General features: G+C 33.5%; 1 protein-coding gene across 2 annotated transcripts in view; it reads right to left on the bottom strand.

The window, feature by feature from the left end:
* LOC145269494 (protein hobbit-like) overlaps positions 1–24,498 on the bottom strand; it is a 387,158-nt gene that overhangs the window by 308,657 nt on the left and 54,003 nt on the right. For both annotated transcript variants that reach the window (XM_080125227.1, XM_080125228.1), the window contains exons 3-4: positions 12,257–12,383; positions 3,474–3,526 (exon numbers count right to left, since the gene is read on the bottom strand). In XM_080125227.1, the coding sequence (XP_079981353.1) occupies positions 3,474–3,526; positions 12,257–12,383 (180 nt within the window). The remainder of the gene's footprint in view (positions 1–3,473; positions 3,527–12,256; positions 12,384–24,498) is intronic.

Here is a 24,498-nt window from a genome sequence, read left to right as displayed (position 1 = left end):
AAAAATAATATCTTTTACATTTATTTTATACATATTTTTCTGTTGTTATGTATTCGAAAAAAAAATTAATCTTTTTCGCATACTCGATTTACTTACTGCATTTCAATAGATTTCTTTCGGTAGCAGAAAATGGCACAATCAAAAGTATTGACAACGTTTATCTATAAATAAATATATCAACTTTGTCAAAATATTTGTTTGCGGTACAAAACTTTAAATATGACTATGTAAAGATTGTATGCATTTTAAAACATAATGCATTAAAATAAAAAAAAAAACATGGAAAGGTCTAGCTAGCACAATATCGCAGAGCTGCTTCTCAGCTGATTATAACACGATCGTTTTCAAGTCCAATGTAAACAAGTTCTTGATGAGGTATCCTCTAAAATAAATTCTCATCCAATTTCCACTATCACCAATCATCAGTGTTGTCTCATCGAACACCCATTAACCCTTATCCTTGAGTGGCTTCTAGGCCTTGATAAGCGCTGACTAAAAAAAAAAAAAAAAAAAAAAAAAAAAGATGTCTTTTTTGAATACGAGGTTCCATACAATGATTATGTGCCACTTGAGACTTTACAAATATTATGTTCATCCCAGATAGTTGGCCCAGAGTGTATGAGGTTTTATGTTCAGTGATAAAATGGCATATGATTTTCTAATAGTCTGGCTGCTTGATCTACTCGAAATGACATCTATGTATTCCGGTAGGTCAGGCAGAAAGGTTCAGTTTTGTTTCTGTGGGTCTCAGAAATAGATGGATCATAAGTTGATAGATTGTTTGATTAGAAGATCGGTTTCTCCTGTTTCCCAGAAAAAGCTGAGCATAATTTCTTTTGCTGCATTATTAAGGGTCCATGTTTTGCTATTCTATGTCATAACAGTATTCATGAAATGTTTTCCACTTAATAATCATAGTGCACTTTCTATTTGTCATGATATTGTCTATTTTGGAAAAAGGTTGTCTATCCACAGACAAAAAACACAATTTTTTTTTTATAGGAATCATTCCAGACAAAGCAGGAAGTCACTTCATGTAAGGAACTTACAAGAATGAAAGATGATTATCGCAAAGACAGGAGATGTTTATTGGCCATTTTAAGACTAAGGCCAAAGTTATAGAGAAGATGAAAACATTCAGCAGGGAGAAAGTTTACGAAGCTTGCAATTAAAAAGCTGAGGCGATTGGCAGTTAGAAGTTTCAAATAAGAGCGAGTTCAAAAACCCTCAGGTCTGCTTCGTTCGGTGAACAGCTAGCAAAAAGAGGAGAGAAAATCAATGTCATTCTCTGACCTCATGAGATCTGGGACAATATCATGTGTTCTCACAAGATTTGGGGAGTTGACCCCTTTTTTTCAAAGGGGCACAACTTTTCATTTAAAAATCAAAAGTTATCAAGAGAGGTAACTGTTGTTCCTAGAACTACGGCTTTGTCACCTAAACAGAAAAATAGTGAGCATTTGATGCTATCGTTACATAATATAGAGGCAAGTAAGATGTCTTACAAGTTAGATTTTAATTTACAAAAAATAATTTTTTATTACTGAAATACACAGAAATTCAAAGAGAATGATGTTCACCCATCGTTTGTTAAGATGACTGTGATTATGCAGTTGTTTTGTGGGTTTGAAATTGACTCATCAGTCCGGCCCGAGCTTTAAAGTACCTCCTGCACATCGAGAACCTGTGGGTTAATTCTATAGCAGAAATGTCGAATGTTCTATCTTTTTGAATTGCAAGTTTCTCAATGCATACAGATTTAATGATTGTGGACCGTTTGGGGCTTGCAGTTTGTTTTGAGCTAAGTTTTCCCACAAGTTGAAATACAAATGAGACCTTCAAGCTGTCCATGAACCGTTTACCCGGTCCACTTATGGTTCTTTTGAAAGAATATATTAATTAAGTATCTCTCCCCAAAATGGGTTTAGTTAAAACAAATTTTTAAAAAAGAAAACGTTTTCCCCATGCCATTGTGATTAGAAAGACATACAATTATAGATTCATATAAGATAGACATAGCACTGCACAATCACATTAACGCACCGGTTCTCGCCAGATCACTGAAGTTAAGCAATGTTGAGCCTGGCCAGTACCAGATGGGTGACCATTTGGAAAGGCAAGGCGCTGTATGTACCGTCTGGGAAGGTTGGGTGTGAGGCTAGCACCCTCATCTAAAAAAAAAAAAAAAAAAAAAGAACTCCTCGCTACAAAAGCTTATGTGCTTTTAGGTTGTGATCATAGCGTAGTATCTGTTAACTGTGGCAAGCGGGGTCAAAGGTTAAAACATTATTATTATTGTTATTATTATTAATTGATTTGAGAGCACCGGATGGTCACTAGATCAGTTATTATGATTAGAAGAATAAACAATTAAATTGGGGAAGAAATGATTGACGTGTGAATCGTAAAAGGAATGTGAAAATAGAAAATAGATGTAAACATTATTTTGGGGTTTGAATAAACAAATAACTAGTTGTGGACATTAGGTTTGTCTGAGACACGTAATTAGGTGGTGTGACAGAACACGTGATGTTAGTTTTGGAGAGATTGAGTGAGTTGAGAATTGACCACTAGACGATTACACACGATCCCCTTTATGATACAACAACACATCTACAAAGTTGTGGATGGCCTATACCCCTACAGGGGCTCAAGGCTATGGATGAATAGGATAGACATCCCATTACACAATAAAATGCGTCAGAAGCATTCTCCTCTTCTGAGGCTTAATCCGTTACAGTTGAGAGTATTCTAAGATTAACTTTCAATGTTCATGCAATGATATGATGTTTATGTTCCTGATAGAACCTCTCTTAATGAGCTGATATTCAGGCTTGACTGCACCCCTAAATGAAATCCTACACTGAAATAAACTGAAATGGTTTGGTCACATCCAATGCATGGCAGTCGAGAAGTGGCCAAGAAGAATCATTAACTTTGATGTCCCTGGATTGGTTGGTTGGTTGGTTGTTTTTGTTTTACGGTATATCAACCTTTTTCAGGTTATTTAATGCCAAATCTAGTTATCTTGAGGAACGATTTTTAATGGAGTATATTTGTTTTTTTAAGTCGGATTCTATTTAACCCATAGTTGGGACCCTAACAGGTACTACCACTCCGGGTCAGAGTGGACCTGGGAGCAATGGCAATTAAAGGGTAGCTCCACACTCCCCAAGGCCAGCAAGATGGGGCCTCACCATCGGATATAGTTTTAGGTCATATCCAAGACCGATGTCCCTGGAAGTCGACCAAAGAAGAGATTGAGTGATAACATCAAGCAGGACCTGAAACATCATCAATTAACAAAAGAAGTGGAAATGAATCGAATTAAGTGGAGAGGAGCCATTTAACCAAGTCAATAATCCAAACGTCCAACCTTCAAACTCGGGAAACAAGTGACAATAAACATATAGTAGTAGTAGTAGTAGTAGTAGTAGTAGTAGTAGTAGTAGTAGTAGTAGTAGTAGACTTACCTCACAGCATCAGGATTGAAGATGCAGCTTGATAGGCCAACATTTTCAATATCCTAAAATTGAAACAAAATTCAAATTTAAAACATTAACCCCAGTGATGATAGAAAAAAAAAAAAAAAAAAAAAAACTTGCTTTAAAATAAAACTAGCAGAGGCTTGCCCAGTCGTAAAATACATGTAAATATAATATTTTAATTTATCCAGATTTCATAAATATTATTATAGTGTCAATGCTCTATCAATTTTTATATATTATATTGTACCCAATATATAGTCGGGATTTCCAAAGTATAAAGAAAAAATATAACTTGAGTGCCATCAGCTAGAATCGAAACCAAAAAGATTTCTTGGTAAAACAATTTAGTACAGAGTTTTATAATTATTGATATATATATATATATATATATATATATATATATATATATATTTCAAATCTCACTAGATTCAGCCACTCTGATGAGCCATAGACGATAAAACATGTGTCAGTGGATAATTATATTTTAAAAACACTATATATGCCACTCCCCTTATGGGAGTACCAAATTGATTAAAAGGAAAACTATTCCCAACTCGCATTTAGGTAAAAATGCACTTTCGTAAATAATTGAATTCATTCAAAATGTCTTGCAAAAACAAAAACAAATAACATCTATCTATCTATCTATCTATATATATATATATATATAAAATGAAACATCTATATATATAAAAGCGAAAATGTGTGTGTGTTTGTGTGTCTCGCAAAAACTTTCGATACAGGCCATGGATTTTCCCTAAATAGGTATAATTTCCAAGCTCGAACCTTTGCCTGACAAATATCGAAAAATTAGCCCAAAACATTAATTAATTCCTTCACCCTAAACTAGCTATTTTTGTACAGAGAGGGGTTAGTAAAAAACCGTCCACGCATGCGCAAATGATGTCGGAACATTTAGTATAAATATTAAAAATACGACCCAATTTCGTCAACGTCCTCTTAGCTCTCTTGATTATAGCGCAGTGTCATTATCTAAAGGTTGTAAGTTTAAATCGTGGTCTTTTTCTTTCTTTTTTCGATTTTTAAAGTTTTAATATTGAAACAGCGTTATTTAAGCCATTTTTCACGTTCTATGATTATTTTTTTGTTTTTATTTTTCAGATTTTTTAAAGAAGTTTTAACGTTCGTTTTTCGGGGGGGGGGGTTCCATCACATTCGCGTTTTCTTTTTTTGTTTTTCCGATTTTAAGAAATTTTAACATCGTTCATTTGCCTTACGTTAGCTTTTTCTTTTCGCTTTTTTTTAAAAGTTTTAACATTTTTTTTTTATAATATTTAAACAGGGTGATTACTTCGCTTATTCTTTTGTTTTGATTTACTCTCCCCGCCCGTGCACACACACCTCTAAACATGCAGGCAACGCCGGGTACCCTCGCTAGTTAATTAATAAAAGAATATCAAACCACATTTCTTCTTTTAACAACCAAAATTTTAATAATAACCAAGGAACTTCTCTAACCACTTTAATTCTAATAATACCTTTCTCAATCAAATGGACTATCCTAAAAAAGGTTAAGTCTTATACTCCAGGTTCCAAGTCATGTCGCCTCTGCACAACCGAAGCTATAACTATAATTACTTCCCCTCAAAGTAGCAACATAATAAACTCTAAAAACGAACTGATCTCTTTCTGTAAACATAAGTCCAAATTTAATTATGGTAAATTTGAAATTACATAGCCATTAATTTAACATTTCATATATATATATATATATATATATTCTTTTCTCTAACATTATCGTTTTTTCTACATACTTTCTTAATATTTTATAACTTTATAATTTTTTATTGTAATTCTTTATTTCTTCCTTGTTTGGCTAGTTTTTCATCTGCAATTTCCGTTTTAGCGTTTAAATATTCCTATCTATCTAATATATCAATCTACCTACACATTTATATTCTGCATGTATGTTTACTTATACTTTACTATACTACTTATTTGCTTTCTCCGGAATTTGCAGATACCGGTCATCCTCTCCCCTTAAAATTTTTTTTAAAAACTTTTTATTTATTTATTTATTCATCTATTTACTTATATGTATGTAAGTTGGTTGTGTGTATATATATATATATATGTGTGTGTGTGTGTAATTGTATGTATTCATATATGTGTATGTATTTATTTTATATTTCTTCTTATTTCATTTTGTGTCCTTCAATAACTCCTGCTGATAATTTAAGAATTAAATAATAACTTGTACATTTCAGTTGACCCCTTTTTTGCTTAAAATTTTGGCGCCTTTAACGTCATCTTGTCTGGCTTTTCTATTTTAAAATAATTCAATCACCATTCAATTTTTTTTTCTCCTTATTTACTCATTTTTCTTAAATCAGCCTTGCCTCGACAGTCGAGTTTAAAATTTCTTCCATTCCTTTTTTCACGCAAATTTTATCTTTCTTTTAATAATATTATTGGAATTTATTCCCTTTTCCTTGTACCTATTTGTGAATTATTCCACGGATTTCTGCCTTTTGGATTACTTTGGATCATCTTCCAATCCCGCGATTCCCTTGGGATTTTACTTGTGCGAATGGAAATTTAACTAACTTTCTTGGATTCTGCAATACCGTCATTAGATATTTTACCCTTCACCAGACTATTCATTCACATGAAATCACTTTTTTATTCACCCTATTCCCTCTGCTTCACTTTTTGTTATCAAGTAAGGTCTATGACTTACTTGCAGTTTCATTAAATACTTTTGCAAGCAAAATCCGATCCCACATTTTGCTAAATCTTACCCTCTGATGAGAAGGTAAGTATTTATTCGAAACTCCGCGGATTAAGGACCATCCACTTATTTAGTGTTTCCTTTTTAAAATTAAATATGTTTTTAACTCTTTTTCAAAGTGTTTTTTAACATGTTTTATTAACAACTTGTTCTTATATATATACTAGCGGGGGTACCCGGCGTTGCCCGAGTGTTTGTTTCCAGGACGGGGGGGGGGAGTTTTAAAAAATGTTATGGTAGGTAAGTAGGAAGGATCAAACCCGGAGTCATGAGTAAAAGTAGGAAAATAAAGTGTGAAAAAAAAAAAAAAAACATCTGCAACGTTAACAGTTCGGCCACCAAGAAAAGTCCATTCCAGTTGTTTAGGAAAAAAAAAAAAACGACTACGGTAGGTCGGCGCGAACGTGAAAATATAATGTGAATTGTCCAGCACGCTAACCACTACGCCACAGAGCACTGCAGCTTAGTTTACTGATTTTAAATAACTTCACATGAAAGAACTACGAAGCCAAACCGGTGTTCTCTTCTCAACTGTTCCTTGTGAACGATCCCCAAACAGTGTTAAGTGGTGGCAGGGGGAGGAGGAATTTATTAGAGAGATAATATTTTACCACTTCCATTGATCTTAACCGATTTTGGCCGTGACTTCTCAGCAGAAAAAGTATAGAAATCTAAGATTATCGAGGAATTTGAGAAATAATAAGCCTATAACACACCTCAGATATTGTTCTGCCGTTTGTGCATATTATATTTGCATGAAATATCTTGATTTTTAATCCTATTAATGTCAAAATCAGACGGGAAAAAATGAGTTCATTTTATTTATATAGAGATATATATTTCAAAGTAGAAAAATATCAAAAAATAAGAACAATTGAATTTCAACAAGGGTCATTGATAATGCTCAATCAAAGAGAGCAAATTATATTTTTTTACTATTCTTTATATAAATATGTAACTGTATTTGACTATATATAACTGTATTTACATAAAGAATATATACATATCCACGTGCCTGTACACGTATACACACACACATGTACATATATGCATGTGCCACACACGCACTCATGTACATATATGCACGTGCATACACAAAGACAAGATTGACGATCCACAGAGTTTTATAATTATTATTAAGATTAAAATCCAGACCTAATAAAGTTATGATAATAATATTCGTGTTCAACATGAATACTATTGCATACAAAAGGGTATATCAGTTTTTGAATAGTACATGAGATTTTTGTGACATGTAAAATTTTTTTTCTTTAATAATTATTTAAGAGATTTATCTTTTTAGAGACTTGTTTTCATTCTCTTTTCCATAGAATTTTATTTATTTTTATCTTTGTAAAATAACATAGTAGTGTTTGGGAAATTAATTTTACCTATCTCGAGACACATATTCTTCTAGTTTACTAGCAGGGGTGCCCGGCGTTGCTCGGGTGTTTGGAGGTGTATGCTGTGCAAAAAAAGCAAAAAAACAAAAAAAAATGGTTAATTTTTTAAAACTTTGACCCCTATTATGAACCCTTAAAATTTATTGTTTCGGGCTCAAATCACTTTATTAAGTTAGATCCATGTTCAAGGAACCTAAATCTAAAATTTCAAGTGTCTAGACCCAAAATTGTCGGAGGAGTTTGGTAGAGTTCTTAAAGGTCAAATCGTTGAAATTTGACCTCTTAACAGCCAAATTTCTGGCTGACACCCGTCACATCGATTTTCCCAAATCTCAGTACCCGGTATTTCAAATTTCGAGTCTATAGACTAAAAATTGACGGAGTTATTGCGTAGGGAAATGTACACAGACAGACAGACACACAGGCAGACACGTTCACTTTTATAGATATATAGATATATATACTAGCATGGGTGGCCAGCGTTGCCCGGGTGTTTAGAGGTGTGTTTTGAGCAACAAAAAAGTGGTAGTAGGAAGACAGGCTCGAACCCATACCGCGAAGGAGGAAAAGAACAGGAAAAACGTGACGTCTTTGCTGTTACGACTACCGCCAAACCGAAGTGACGTAGATTTAAATTAAGGCTAGACAATCGAAAAAAGGGGATGACTTTTGAAAATATCGGCGAAAAAAGCGATCCCTCCCTATAGAAAAGTGCCCAGTTGAGGGTGCAGAAATTAATATTTTTAGCCAATTTTTCGGTATTTGTCGAGCTTCGAAACGATACTGATCTTGTGAAAATCTGTCACCTCTTGTAGCTCAAATTTTTTACCTAAACCGATTAAAAAGTTTGCCCTATCTCTGAATACCCTTTATGTAAAATTTCAAATATTTAGACTTTGCCCGGGTAAAGAGGTGGTATACTAAAGCTATTGAGCAATCCATCCCTAAAAAAAAAAATGTTTCAATCAAAATAGCAGCGAGTGCCCATGCGAGCACAAAAAAAAGAAAAGCCACAGTAGGCAGGATCAAACCTGTAATGCAAAAGAGGAGAAGGAGGTTAAAAAAAAAAAAAAAGAGCTAACACATTAACTGTTTCGACCACGGCAACTTATGACACCACAGGCCTTCAAAATGAGGTTTTATAAATGTACGTTGAGATCGGTAGACGTACGACTTGCAAAAAAATGTTCACGCAAAAACTGACCCCTCTTTGCAAACAATGGCCCAGTTGACCAGCACGGAATTAATCTTTTTGGCCAATTTTTAAATATTTTTCATCTGAGAGATTGATCTTTTTAATGATATTGATTTTGTTAAGGTCTGATGCATTTGTCAAAAGGTTTTGGCAGATATACAAACACACATATATAAACTAACACACATTTTCCCCTTTATCTAATAGATGTCTATGTATTATCCAGTTAAGATGAATAAACTAGTTTGGGGAAAAATACAAATAAATCCATTTTGACTAACCCAGTTAACAAACAAGGTAAATAGCAATTTTTAGCATCGTTAATTTATGAAATAGAGCTAACATTAAAACACATCTTTATTTCATACTTTTTATTTTCTACGTATTATTTGTTACCTGCTTAGTGACTCACACCAAATAATGTGTGATCAAATTACTCTTTTGGTAACCAACTGGTGTTCAAAGGTGGGAGCCCCCCCCCCACTGCAAACTAAGCAGTTTTAAAAGAGCTTTAGAAGTGGTCAAACCAGACAATCGATGGAGATGGGGGGGGGGGTCAGTGGCTACCAAAAGGATCTTCTCATCGTTTCTATGGCATTCTGAGTAAGTTTTATTTTCTGAGTGAAGTTCACTTGGAGTCATAACGAAGCATGAAAATGTTGAAACGTTGATCAACTCTTTGCAATGTTTAAAAACAATTAGTAAGGATTAAATTTATAAGCTTCTGTAAACTTGAAGCAAATATAAATATTATATAAATATTAATATTTTCCAAGCGAAATAAAAAAGCTTGATGCAAACCAGATAGGAAATAAAACTTGTTGTAGAAGAATACAAACAAGAAGAATGCATTTCTTTGAAACTCTGCGGATTAAGGAAATGTCAATATATCTTATTTGAGTATCCTGTCGAACAATAAATCCATCTAAAATATATTTTGCAATTTTAAATTTGTATACTGATGAGTTGTGAAACAACGAAACAGATCTGTATGTCGATGACTAAAATATATTTTATAAAGCCCCCCCCTCTTGGGTTGAGCACTATCGTAAATAATCTCACTCGCCACTTAATTTAGCTGAAAAAATGCGAAGCTCGCGGTTTGTTTACAAACAAACGTTTGAGCCCTCTACGAGCGGCGGACGGATGTTTATTTAAATAGACATTCGGACAGATTAATTTGCGGCCACCGCTTCCGTAGTCAGGGGGTAGAACTGCCGACTGTCATCACGACGGTTCTAGGTTCGATCCTCGGCTTGGGATAGATGTTAGTTTAGCGGCACTGATGAGTTGTGAAACAACGAAACAGATCTGTATGTCGATGACTAAAATATATTTTATAAAGCCCCCCCTCTTGGGTTGAGCACTATCGTAAATAATCTCACTCGCCACTTAATTTAGCTGAAAAAATGCGAAGCTCGCGGTTTGTTTACAAACAAACATTTGAGCCCTCTACGAGCGGCGGACGGATGTTTATTTAAATAGACATTCGGACAGATTAATTTGCGGCCACCGCTTCCGTAGTCAGGGGGTAGAACTGCCGACTGTCATCACGACGGTTCTAGGTTCGATCCTCGGCTTGGGATAGGTGTTAGTCTAGCGGCACTGATGAGTTGTGAAACAACGAAACAGATCTGTATGTCGATGACTAAAATATATTTTATAAAGCCCCCCCCTCTTGGGTTGAGCACTATCGTAAATAATCTCACTCGCCACTTAATTTAGCTGAAAAAATGCGAAGCTCGCAGTTTGTTTACAAACAAACGTTTGAGCCCTCTACGAGCGGCGGACGGATGTTTATTTAAATAGACATTCAGACAGATTAATTTGCGGCCACCGCTTCCGTAGTCAAGGGGTAGAACTGCCGACTGTCATCACGATGGTTCTAGGTTCGATCCTCGGCTTGGGATAGGTGTTAGTCTAGCGGCACTGATGAGTTGTGAAACAACTTAACAGATCTGTATGTCGATGACTAAAATATATTTTATATATATTATACACAAACCCACACACACTCTTGAGCAAAAAAAAAAAAAAAATGGGCCACGCGTGAAAGAAAGAAGAAATTGATTTTTCAATATTTTTCTATGAATTTTTGTTAATTTTAACTCAAAATTTCTATTTTGCAGATCATTATTATTATAGCATATAATAATAAGTGGAAAAATTAATCCTAAAAATGGTAACACCGCATCTTGGCAAGGATGTAAAAAACCGAATTGCAGGGTTAAGGCGGTTGAAAATGATTTATATTTTAATAAAAGAAAATGTGAAAACATCTCTTTCTGTAGTGAAGCGAATTGGTCGAAGGTTCGAAGTCGAATGCTTGGTAAAAGAGAAATCTGGATCTGGTTGCCCTGAAGGACGACCACAGGCTTAAATTAACTGTTTTGAAGGATTGGAAGAAAACTTATGTTGACCATAGTAAAGAATTCAAAACAGGGGCTGGAAATTCTCTTTCTAGATAAACAATATCTAGACAAATGAAAGAAATGGGATTTTCTTCTAAAAAGGTGTGCAAAGAAGCCAGTTTTATCTAAGAAGAACATCAATGATAGAAAGATATTTTTCTCGTGTTATGGCAAGAAAGATACAAACTGGTTTAGGAATGTTTTCTGGTTAGATGAATCAAGATTTTGACTTGTTAGTGATGCTCCCGATGCTCCCGAACGGTGCAATCAAAGAACTGGAGAAAGATTTTCACCAAGTTGCATAAAAACGACAGTTAAATACGGGAATGGAGGGTTAATGGTACGGGGAAATTTTACTGCAGCAGGAGTTGGGGAACTTATTAGATGTGAGAAGTCAATCAATGCAAAGGAATACATTCGAATATTAGAAACAGGACTGTTACCAAGTATCCAGAAGCTGGGAATATCCCAGAACATTATTTTTCAACATGATAATGCCCTGCACACACTGCTAAAGTCACAAAAAGTGGTTTTCTTATCTGTCAATTAATATGCTACTTTGGCCAGGTCAAAGCCCTGATTTAAACTCAATCGAGAATATTCGGTCCATAATATCTCATGCATTGGCTGGAAAAACTTTTTCGAATAATGACAAACTGTGGGAAGCTGTGCAAAGCGAATGGAATAGCATCTCCACTTCACAGTGTTCTACTTTGGTTGAGAGCATGTCTAAAAGGATTGATCTTTTAAAGAAATCAAAAGGAATGCGATTTTATACTAAACATTTATTAAAGTAAATGTCTTGTTCTGTGTTATTAGTCTCGTTTAAGTTTCCTTGTTTAGTTGTTCATTGTTCAATATAGCTTGTGGTGCAATGAAATGTATAACATTTGTTTGGCCCATTTTTTTTTTGCTCACGAGTGTATATGATGTGTTACGTTTGATTCTCGATGATTATTAACAATAAAATTTTGGCAACAAAAAGGTAGTGCCATATGTCAACCTACCAGAGTGAGACCGTATACTGGGAGTCCAAGATGAATTTTACCCAAACTGAAGATACCTGTCCGGCCAATCTTCAATTCGGCATGCAGGTAGCGACGTAGTCCCCATCGCAGACCCCATGCTGCTAACCTGAAAATAAAACAAAATATTTATCATTAAATATATATCTATTATTATACTAATTGTAATTTCATCAACGTTTGTTTCTGTAAGGCTGGTTTTTTTTTTCTTCATATAACACAAAATACATGCTAAAATATATCTTGGTTCTTAAATTATGTCTGAAAAATTTAAAAAGAAATAAATAAAAAAAAAACTTATAATTAATTAAACAAATCACTCATTTCTCCATCACTTTGAACATGCCATGACACATCATAGATACATCACAAACACAAATGTGAATTAGATGGCAAAATAAATAAATAATAACAACATTGGGGAGTCTTATTGCCACCCAAAATTCAAGTGAAGACCAATGGTCATTGCGAACAAGAAATTAACGGCAAGCATCAGCTGTGATAAAGCAAAAATCATTTGTAAAGGGTATCAAAAGAGGTGAAGAGTGCTGGAGATCTGGAGAGACTTGTTGTCACCTGGACTTTGGGGAACATCACTGGTTGTTGTCACTGATGATTACCTGTGTGAGAACTCCTAGTGAGTACAAATAATAATAATAATAACACAGAGTTTGTCGAAAAACTGAAAGGAATATGAAATATGAAAAAAAAAAATCAGTATATCACCTGGAAAAAAAGACCAGAAGAAATAGAAATCAAAGTGTTGCAATATTTTTTTTTATATAATCAGAGGATATGATTAAAGAAAATTGGAAGGTCCTATTTTTTTAGACACTGGTGATAGGAACTGACCAATCAGATGCATCCATTTTCTGCTAGCAACCAATCAGAAGCTGGAGTTGCTCCATAAAAATATTGGATATTTCAGAATTCCTGCATATCATCTACCCACCGAAAACTCTTTTTATCTTCAGGACTTGTATAGATTAGCCCCCTATTAGAAACTCTTCTTTCAATTCAAAACAAAGGGAAGACTGAGACTTTACAGTGAATGGTAATGAAAAAAAAATCTGAAATCTTAAGGAAAATCCTTGAATGTTGCAACCAACCCATTTGAACGATGAACACTAACCAACCACAAGAAAATTGCAACAGAAGTAAGATGAATAGCAGAAGGGCACTGCATGCACCTAAAGGAACTGAAGCAGTAAGAAATCGCATCTTAATATAAATAAATAAATAAATAAAAACAAATGAATGAATGAAATATATATATATATATATATATATATATATATATATATATATATATATATATATATATAAACTAGCATTTCAGCCCGGCATTGCCCGAGTATTTGGAGGTGTATGTTGAGCAAAAAAAAAAAGGCGGTCAATTTTTTAAAACTTTGACCCCTATTATGACCTCTTAAAATTTTTTGTTTTGGGCTCAAATCAAGTTATTAAGTTAGATCCATGTCCAAGGAACCTATATCTAAAATTTCAAGTGTGTAGACCCAAAATTGTCGGAGGAGTTTGGTAGAGTTCTTAAAGGTCAAATCGTTGAACTTTGACCCCTTAATCGCCAAATTTCTGGCCGAAAACCGATCACATCGATTTTCTCAAATTTCAGTACCCTGTATGTCAAATTTCGAGTCTGTAGACTAAAAATTGACAGAGTTATTGTGTAGGGAAATGTACACACACATAGACAGACAGACACTTTCACTTTTATGTATATACTAACGAGGGGTACCCGGCGTTGCCCGGGTGTTTGTAGGTGTGTGTGGAAACTCCGGGGGTGGGTTAAAAAAAAAGTAAGTATGAGGATCGAACCCGAACCGTTGAGTCAAAGTTGTAAATTAAAGTGTGAAAAAAAAAAACGTGCGACGTTAACGATTGCCTCACCGCGAGATGCTAACGGAAACACGTTTGAATTTATTTAATTACTTGGATTTGGCAGGTGCCCGTTTTAATGAGTTAATGAGGTCAAGTTTGACTGCGGGATTCTTATTTTCCCAAGATGTTATAGGAAAAAGACTAACCCACATGCTGCGAGCGACAAATGTTGAATATTTACCTTCCCGAAATCGAGCAAAGTAAATAGACAGGCGAGCTTCGTTGTTAACTGTGAGATATTACAATTTATATGTGATATAAAAAGTTTTAAAAAGTTGTGAAGCGACCGACCGCTTCTCTGAAAAAAGCCTTTTGTTGACATACAGGAAAAGCGAACACACATACAAACATACATACATTTTTGCTTTTATATTTATAGAAGATAAATTATATTTAAAATAAAAGAAAAAAGAAAAATAAATAAAAAAGGCATCAGTCTTGGCTAATACTGATTGGTCCAAGAGGATGAAAGGGTTAAAGAAGGAGGCCACTAACCCGTGTAAAAAAGTACAGACACCTTGGGGAGGTTATTACTAGGGCTATGACAACAGCATATTCTTTTCATTGTTCTGACTCTCGAGAGTGTATCTGTTGATATCTTATATGCTTTCATATAGAGTGATGTGGTATTCAGTTGATTGACTCTATATATACTCGAGAGTCAAAACAATGTAAAGGATATTCTGTTGTCATAGCCCTAGTTGTTATCACCGAAATTCCAGTGAAGACCAATGGTCATGCGAGCAAGAAACCAAGGATATTTGCACTTGCAAACGTTATCAAATGCGGTGGAGAGTACTGGAAATCTGGGGAGAACACCACCGGTTATTATCAGTGAGTATGAACTGTGTGAGAACTCTTAGTGAGTACAAATAATATGAAGAAGAAGGAGGGGAGGAAGAAGAAGGAGGAGAAAAAAGAAAGAAGAAGTTGAAGAAAGAAGAAGGACTTGGAGAAGAAGAGATAATATCGAAATAAAGAGACTGTCTTAAAAGTATGAACTGTGTGAGAACTCCTAGTGAGTATGAATAATAATAATAAGAAGAAGAAGAAAGGAGGAGTTGAAGGAAGGGGAAGAAGAAGGAGAAGAAAGGGAAGAAGAAGGAGAAGACGGAGAAGAAGAAGAAGAAGAAGAAGAAGAAGAAGAAGGAGAAGTTGGAGAAGAAGACATCTATAAATATAAAAGCGAAAATGTATGTATGTTTGTATGTATGTTTGTATGTGTGTTCGCTGTTTCTGTATGTCTACAAAAGGCTTTTTTCAGAGAAGCGGTCGGTCGCTTCACAACTTTTTAAAACTTTTTATATCACATATAAATCGTAATATCTCACAGTTAACAACGAAGCTCGCCTGTCTATTTAATTTGCTTGATTTCGGGAAGATAAATATTCAACATTTGTCGCTCGATGCATATGAGTAAGTCTTTTTCCTATAACATCTTGGGGGGAAAAAAAAAAGCGTTCAGCAGTAAATGAAATACTATCCCGCAGTCAAACTTGACCTCATTAACTCATTAAAACGGGCACCTGCCAAATCCAAGTAATTAAATAAATTCAAAAGTGTTTCTGTTAGCATCAACTTTGCCTCAACAGTTCGGGTTCAATCCTCATGCTTACCTACCAAAGCATTTTTTTAACCCCCGCAACCCCCGGAGTTTCCACACACACCTCCAAACACCCGGGCAACGCCGGGTACCCCTCGCTAGTATTGAAATAAAGAGACTGTCTTAAAAGATATGTAATAGTTTATGAATTTTTAAACAAATCGAAGTGGAACAAATAACGGGTAGTGATTGTGACCCAATGGTTCATGGATACGTCTAGTTCAAGATCAGTGCTCAGAAAAATCAAGTAACCGGAAGTGGATACGATTGATTATAGAACAGAACGGAGTCACAAAGTCACGACACAAAAAACGCAACCATATAAAAAAAATCTTTTAGTTTTAACACGTCTTGTGTTATCACGTAAAAAAACAAAAAACAAAAATGACTTTTAAACAAACAAACAAAAAAAACACTTCTTACATTATCAAATAATAAAACATTTTATTAAAACAAATTAATTTAATTTTAACACTTGCTTTACGACGAAATAAAAAAAAACAATTACTTAATTATACAAATTATATGTTATAAAATAATTTTATTATATAAATTATATATTTTACAGTTTTATATATTATAAATTTTGGAGATAGCCGTTTTATGATACATTATTTATGAAAACATTAGGTGATAAAACTTGCAAAAGACATTCTATCTAAGAATAAAAAATATTTTAAAGAGCCGTTATATATATATATATAAATAATCAAATTAAACTTTATAATACATAATTTGCATAATTAAATAATTGTTTGTTTTTTTTGGTTTTGTCATCTTTTGTGTCAAAATTAAATTAATTTTTTTTAATAAAATATTTGTTTTATTATTTGATAATACAAGAAGTGTTTTTTTTTTTGTTTAAAGTCATTCTTTTTTTGTTTTGTAATAACACAAGAAGTGTTAAAACGAAAGCAGGGCTCTACATTGTGAGTGAAATAGTCGTATTTGGAATGATTTTTTTAAAGTGGCGACTAGAAATAATGAAACGCATAAAATTCGGTGCATATTAGAATTGCACTTATTTAATAAAAATACACAAAAATTTTTATGTTGTACAAACTCGTCATAGAACGAAGATATCATATTCTAAAAATCATGTAGTTTTGGCTAGTCATTTTCTATTTGGCTAGTAAGCGAAAATATTTAGTTGTCAAAGGTCAACTAAAGATAAATTTGTCCATAGAACCCTGTAAAGTAATTTTTTAAAATAAATATATGGTTTCGTTTTTTGTGTCTTAACTCTGTGACTCCGTTCTGTTCCATAATCAACTGTATCCACTTCCGGTAGCTTGATTTTTCTGAGCACTTATCTTGGACATTACCAAATTTTCTCATAAGAAAATAGTTGATTTTGTACTTCTTGTTTTTTTTCTTTCCGATGTAACATATCTCTCTTTTTAGGCATATCAAGGTTTGGAAGACTGGGCATTCTTTTTTAATTGAAATCACTCTAAACGTGATGTGAAGCCACTTGATGTAAGGAGCTAAGAAGACAGAAGTTCGTTTTTGTGTATGAAATAGTACGTTCACTCAAAGAAGGGCCTAGCTAAAACAAACAGTCCTTATCAAAATTTGTATAAGAAAAAGGAACAAGGGAAGGAGTCAAAAAGGCAGAAAATGAGTGTACATAAATTTTTGAATGGTCTCAAGACTTTTTCAAGCATCTTTACTTTCAACAGACAATCTGAGTGAACAAAACAAGAACTTTTAACCATTTTTGGTGAAGACAATTAAATGTGAGATAAATACATGGAGAAAGTGAGCCCGTTTACTTTCAGCATCTGGCTTCCTCCAAAATTTATTCCAAAATTAAGTTGTGAAATAAGTTTAACACATGTCTAAATTGATTATCACATCTAATAGGGGGAGGGAATATTTTTCATTATCATCAAAAATATACCCGACTTTCAACAGAAACTGTGAGTGAACAAAACAAGAACTTTTAACCATTTTTGGTCCAGAGACAATTTATTGTGGCTAAAAAAAAAAAAAAAACATATGAAAAAAGTAATGCATTACCATGCCAGCCACATTCCTTTTTTATTCAATTTTGGGGCACATGTGAAAAAAATCCAAAAACCCTTAATATCTTTATAAGGCTTCATTTTTGAGAAAATCTGATGCCATTTTTTGGATTCCTTGAGTCAAAAAACTTACCTGTGTGAATTTTTAGAGCCATACGATCTTTCAATCAGAAAATATTCAAAGAAATTTCATCACCAAATTGTCACATTATGTGACTAACACCAAAACAAAAAAAAATGCTCTAAATCGGGAACCACTTGAAGTTTTGTGCTCAAATTTTCAGGATTTCTTAGTACCTATATTGTCTATCTGCAGTGCGAACTATAGCCAGATCTGGGGATATGGGTTTCAAAATCCCATATTTCTGGATGATTTGACGCAGAATGACCCAGAAGGCTTTCTTACATCTAGGGATCTCTACTGTGAAAGGGTGGGACTTTGCTGCTTCTCGGGTTTGATGGGTTGGTCAGTTGGTTAGTTGTTTTTGTTTTACGGCATATCAACCCTTTTTGGGTTATTTAATGCCGAATCCAAAGATTTTGAAGAAATTTTTTTTAATAGAATATATTTGTTGTTTTCAAGTTGGTTTCTATTTAACCCATAGTTAGGACCCTAACAGGTACTACCACTCCAGGTCAGAGTGGACCTGGGAGCAATGGCAATTAAAGGGTGGCTCCACACTCCCCAAAGCCCGCAAGCTGGGGCCTCACCACTGGATATAGTTTAAGGTCATATCCAGGACCGGGTTTGATGGGGGTCAAAGAACCGTCAAGATGGTGCAAGGGCTTGTAGTTCATCGGAGCATCCACCATTAAAATACTTCAAACACCGGCAGAGGGATACAACATTTTGTCGGTGGGACAGAGGTTGAAGCCTAGATGACAGTTCAGGACAATTAGGTTGGGAACTCTTTTGAACTCTGTTCAGAAATAATGGAAGGATGGAATACTGTTGCCATATCTGGGCAGGAGCTGCTAAAAACAGCCTATTCTGCCTTGACAGAGTACAAAATAGACTTCGTGGCTTAGTGGGGGATGCCCTTTTCTCTACCCTGCAACCTCTCTCCCACAGAAGAGACGTTGCGAGCTTATCCTTGTTTTATCGTTATTTCCATGGCAGGTGCTCGTCTGAACTCTGGTCCCCCCTCGCCAATCTTTCATGAAAAACACCCGTCTAGCTGAATCCACTGTGAAAAATTTCCCCCACTCTATATCTGTTCCTAAATCAAAACGCGGATTCCATGAACAAAGCTTCTTTCTTAGAACTGCATGCCTGTGGAACTCTGTTCCGTCTGCCTGCTTCCCACCGGACTACAACTTGGATGTCTTCAAGTCCAACGTTAACAAATTCCTAATGAACCGCCTCCTTAAGTAAACGCTTCATCAAGTCTCCACACTAACATGATGTACTTGCAATAACCCTTATCCATGAGTGGCTTCCGGGCCTTGATAAGTGGTGATCACTGTGTAAAAAAAAAAAAAAAAAAAATTAGACTAATATTAGATGCACCAATTCAAATGTGACAACAGTACTCCATACATGGGCGAATGGTGGCCTTATAGAAGTACAGGATACTTTCAGGCATAAGTAACTTTCTAGAACAGTAAAGAGAGCCCACCTTCTTTGCAGCAGCCTTGGCAATGCTCTCAATGTATCTGTTCCAACTCATGTTCCCTGTGAAGGTTAAGCCGAGAAGTTTGAAAGAAGTACGTATCTTTAGCCATAGCTTTTGGTGGTAGAGAAGGTTTCTTGTAATTATTGAAGGAAACAAGGTTAGTCTTGGCAGTATTGAAAGTGACCATCCATTTTTGTCCCCATTTCACTACAGATTCTGAAGAATAATAGTAATATGAAAGACTGAGACTAGCAGCGTCAGGTCTGTGAGTAGGAGTTTGCAGAGACATAGAAATGATGGGGTTAATCAAATTACAAATGCATTTCTGCATTTTATCAAGAACCCTCAAATTGGACAGATTCACCAATCAAAATAAAAATTTGTATTATTTGCCCCTCCTCTATCATCAATAAAAAAAAAAAAAATAAATAAATAAATAAATAAAAAAAAAAAAAATAACAACAAAAGAAACTGGCATCTAAGCTTCAGCCTCTGTCCCATCGACGAAATGTTGCATCCCTCTGCCTGTTCTACAAGTATTTTAGTGGTGAATGCTCTGATGAACTGCAATCACTTGTGCCCCCACGACGCGAGCACCCTCGACAAACCCGACAGGCTACTAGATCCCACCCCCACACTGTAGAGGTCCCTAGATGTAAAAGATCTTTTTACTCCAATAGTTTCTTCCCCAGAACCGCAAGACTCTGGAATTCCATTCCAGGTCCCTGCTTCCCCAACAGTACTGACGTGCAGAAGTTCAAGTGTAACGTGAACCGACACCTTGCAGCCCAAATCCCTACATAGTACCCCAGTAGTTGTTGCCCCTGATAGTAGCCCCCTACACCAAAGTGGCAATTTGCCTTGTTTGGGGTGAAAATGTAATAAAAAAAAAAAAAAAAAAAAAAAAAAAAGTCTTCATATTCCTTCTGGATAGAAATCATTATGCTGAATGTTTTAACCATTTGCCCATCATGCTGAAAACTTTGTTTCTTCAAAGTGGTCAAATAAGTAAAAACCGGATGCCGGAAGGGGAGGCAAGTGCAAGACTGGAAGGAGGAAGCAGCAGTAAAAGGCCTAGTATCATCCTTATCAAAGATGGCTTTCAAAAGATTGAAGACCTCAGTTTGTGTTTTTTAAATTTGTAAATCCATTTTGGCTGAAAAGCATATAGGGGGTGGGGAAGGGATAGCACTTTTGGCTAATAGTCAGCTAACGTACTTCCTAACTTTCAGCGTGGCTGCTACCGGAAATGGTGACAAGACAAATCAATTCCTTCACTTTTATCGTTCTTCAATATTTCGATTGCGGAGCGAATTATTGAAATAAAATATAAAAGGTCTTTATTGAAAAATATACGAGAAAATTCACAAATTATGCAGATAAAAATAACACAGTTTTAATTTGTACTTTTAATAAGAACTTTTTTTTAAAAGTTTTTATTTTATTTGAAATATATTGATGAAATTATAAAAATACGTTTTTATTTAATTTTAGAAATAAGCTTTTATTTTAATTTTGTTTATGAAAGTATAAAAGTAAAATTATTGAAATCAAAATAACAAATGAAATTATTGAAATCAAAATAACAAATGAAATTATTGAAATCAAAATAACAAATAAAATTATTGAAATCAAAATAACAAATGAAATTATTGAAATCAAAATAAAAAATTAAATTATTGAAATCAAAATAACAAATGAAATTATTGAAATCAAAATAACAAATGAAATTATTGAAATCAAAATAACAAATGAAATTATTGAAATCAAAATAACAAATGAAATTATTGAAATCAAAATAACAAATGAAATTATTGAAATCAAAATAACAAATAAAATTATTGAAATCAAAATAACAAATTAAATTATTGAAATCAAAATAACAAATTAAATTATTGAAATCAAAATAACAAATAAAATTATTGAAATCAAAATAACAAATGAAATTATTGAAATCAAAATGACAAATGAAATTATTGAAATCAAAATAAAAAATTAAATTATTAAAATCAAAATAACAAAATTTCAAACATCATAAAAAAAGTACCAAAGACATAATTTTCCCCAAAATAGTTTAAAAATATTATAAAAAGTGTTTTCAATAATTCTTAAGAAACAAAAAAAAAAAAAAATAAGAGTGCAAAAAATGCTTTCAATAATAATAATAATAATAATAATAATAATACTAAAAACTAATTTCAATAATTCTTTATTAAAATAATAGTGAAAAAATTTTTCCATGATTATTAATTATTAAATAAAAACGAACTATCAGAAAAATGTAATAAAAAAAAAAAAAATAGTACATACACAGAGTTCAAAAAAATATTACAGCCACTCAAAATTCTGTACAGATTTTCAAGTTCAACAGAAAAATGAGAGAATAAAAAAAGATGTATTTGAGATTACAGCAGTTCAAAGTTATGTAGAGATTTCCAAGTTCAACATGAAAATTCCAGAGTTCAAAAAGATGAATCTGAAGTGAGTCAGAGGTTACGTTGGTCAAGCATTGTGAGAATAATACAAAATAATATCTATGATTCCTTATAAGGTATGACCCTAAATAGTAACCCCTTACGTTTGAAGTGGCAATATGCCTTGTTTGGGGATGAAAATGGTTTATAAAAAAATTGTACAAATGGATGATAAAGTGAAACTAGTGATTATTAGTCTTTCATGGCTTTCTATGTTCAATTTTTAATCCATTGTTTTTTTTGTTTTTTTTTTTTTTTTCATAAAAAATTTACCTTAGTCTTGAAAAAGACCAAGGCTGTAGGGAGAAGGAAAACAGCGAACGGGAAGAGAGTTTCACACCATTGCAATCCTTGGAAAGGAGCTACTGGATGAGCCGTCCCCTCAAGTAATCCAATTTACCAAATTTCCACTACTAACGATTACTACGATATCATCCCACTGACTTCTGTACACTCATTAACCCTTATACTCGAGTGGCCTCCAGGCCTTGATAAGTGGTGACTCTTTTGTAAAAAAAAAAAAAAAAATTAGGAAGCTGTATTACAATGGTGTATTAAAACAGCAAATTGATGGAGACCACTAGACCAATGATTCAAACGAGCTGGAACAGAGGAAGCAGGGAACACATCAGACAATTCTGAGGAACATATGTCATAATAGGGCAGGTCGATTTTGGAACCCCGGTGAGACACTGGTGATGATAGTTGGGGTTTGACATAGAAAAGACATACACAAAATATTTTTCTCAAAATCGTTATCTTTACGTGAGGAAATGACTTTAAAAGTTGAAAAATTGAAGTGATTAAAAGTTTTTCGGTGAATTGTCAAGAACGTCCCGTCATCAAAACAATCCGTACTGTTAAGAAAATAGAATCATTATTTAGAATATGTTTTAAATTAAAAAAAAAATTTAAATAAAATGAGTGAGGATAATGAATTAATAAAATAAATATTAAGTGTAAAGGCAAAATTATGTTTTTTTAAATAATAACGACCAAAATTCGCTTTTTCATTTCAGGAACTTTTTTTGGGTGGAAACATTTTAGATTTCACCGTCGCAAAACACGCTCGTTATTGATATTGAAAATTAACGTTTGTTTATTATTTAATTTGAAAACATTACGATTTAGGATTAATTATCTCGAAAGGAAAAAAGAAAAAGACTTGTTTAAAATATATATTATTATATTTCGATTGTCTGCAGTGAATTTAAACATATTTGTTTTATCTTTTTTAATTTGTTTTTCTATTAGGTTGACACAAAAACAATTTCATTTTTTGACGTTCAAATGAACGTGAAAAGCATTATTTTTGCACCAACCTAATATTTCACATAAAATTCTATTTGAAATTTTTATTAAAATATGGTAATACTCAAGTTTTATATTAAAAAAAAAAAAAATAGTCCACACAATTTTATTCTACACATTCTTTACGAAACATAACCACGTAAATTTTCAAGTTTTTCTACTTGATAAAAAATACTTTGCAGAAAATTAGTGTCAAATTTTAATTTCTTTTATTTTTAGGGAGTAATTGTTTTTAAGCAGTGTTTTTCTTCTAAAATTATAGTTTTAAAATCAGATAACCCAAGTAAATAAGGAAACTCCTTTAAAGGTTTTTCGTTATGTGTGCATCTATGTTATTGTGCTCAAATAACTTTGTTATTTAGAAAGCCATTCTTAATATGGGAAGGAGGTTGTATTGTAACTAATATGTACTTTCACCTAAAAATTTAATAAACAAAAATTTCATAAAAATTAAATTTAACTTGAAAATACTATTACAAATAGCATAGTAACATAGATGCACAAGCACTGGCTTTCTAAACACTAAACACTCGTTAAAAATAGCACAACTACAGCAAGAATGAATCTCTTTATGGATAAATTCATGTTTAGCTAAAATCTGCTAAAAATGTCTAAACTAAACACCGCTATGTCTCTGATTTGGTTTGGTCCTCTCTCTTCAATACATCTAATTCAACTATACAAAGTTTTTCATTATTTCTTATAACTAGCACTTATTTTTTTACGTATAAAACTGGAAGATAGCCTAATACAGTTTCCTTCAGTTATAATCCATTTATTTATTTTACTTTTCAGATTAGAATGTCAGTAAAAGCACGACGTTCAGTTTTAACCCGTGGTTCACAAAATTTGCTGGTCCACCTTGTCATTTGGATGAAACAGCACCCTTAACTTCACAACAAGTCATCCAGTTTAGTTATTTCCTGGAAAACAGTTATCTCCACTTTAAAAATAGTGAGATTTCTAAGTTGATTGCCAAGGAAATAATTAGTATTTGTCAAGCAGTCAATCCACAATTGCCCTTGTTAAGGGAACGTTACATAGGACAAAAGGTCAATATATTTTGTTATAAGACGGCCAAACAAATTGACAGGAAATCTCTTGCAGCAATCAAAGTGAAAAGAATGAAGGAACAGCTACACAGACTGTTTGATATATCTTCTTGTAGCTGTAAACTTTCTGTCTTAATGTGATTACTTTGCAGTAAAATGCAAGACAGAAAATTGTCAAACAAGGCACATAATCTGCACTTGTCCTTCTAACAAGGAGGTAAAATTAATTCTATAGATTCACC

The sequence above is a fragment of the Euprymna scolopes genome, chromosome 45 (genome assembly GCF_053919585.1).
Source record: "Euprymna scolopes isolate OS-2025 chromosome 45, ASM5391958v1, whole genome shotgun sequence".
Lineage (NCBI taxonomy): Eukaryota > Metazoa > Mollusca > Cephalopoda > Sepiida > Sepiolidae > Euprymna > Euprymna scolopes.
The sequence above is the reverse complement of the archived record's forward strand: the minus strand, read 5'-3'. Positions and strand labels throughout refer to the sequence as shown.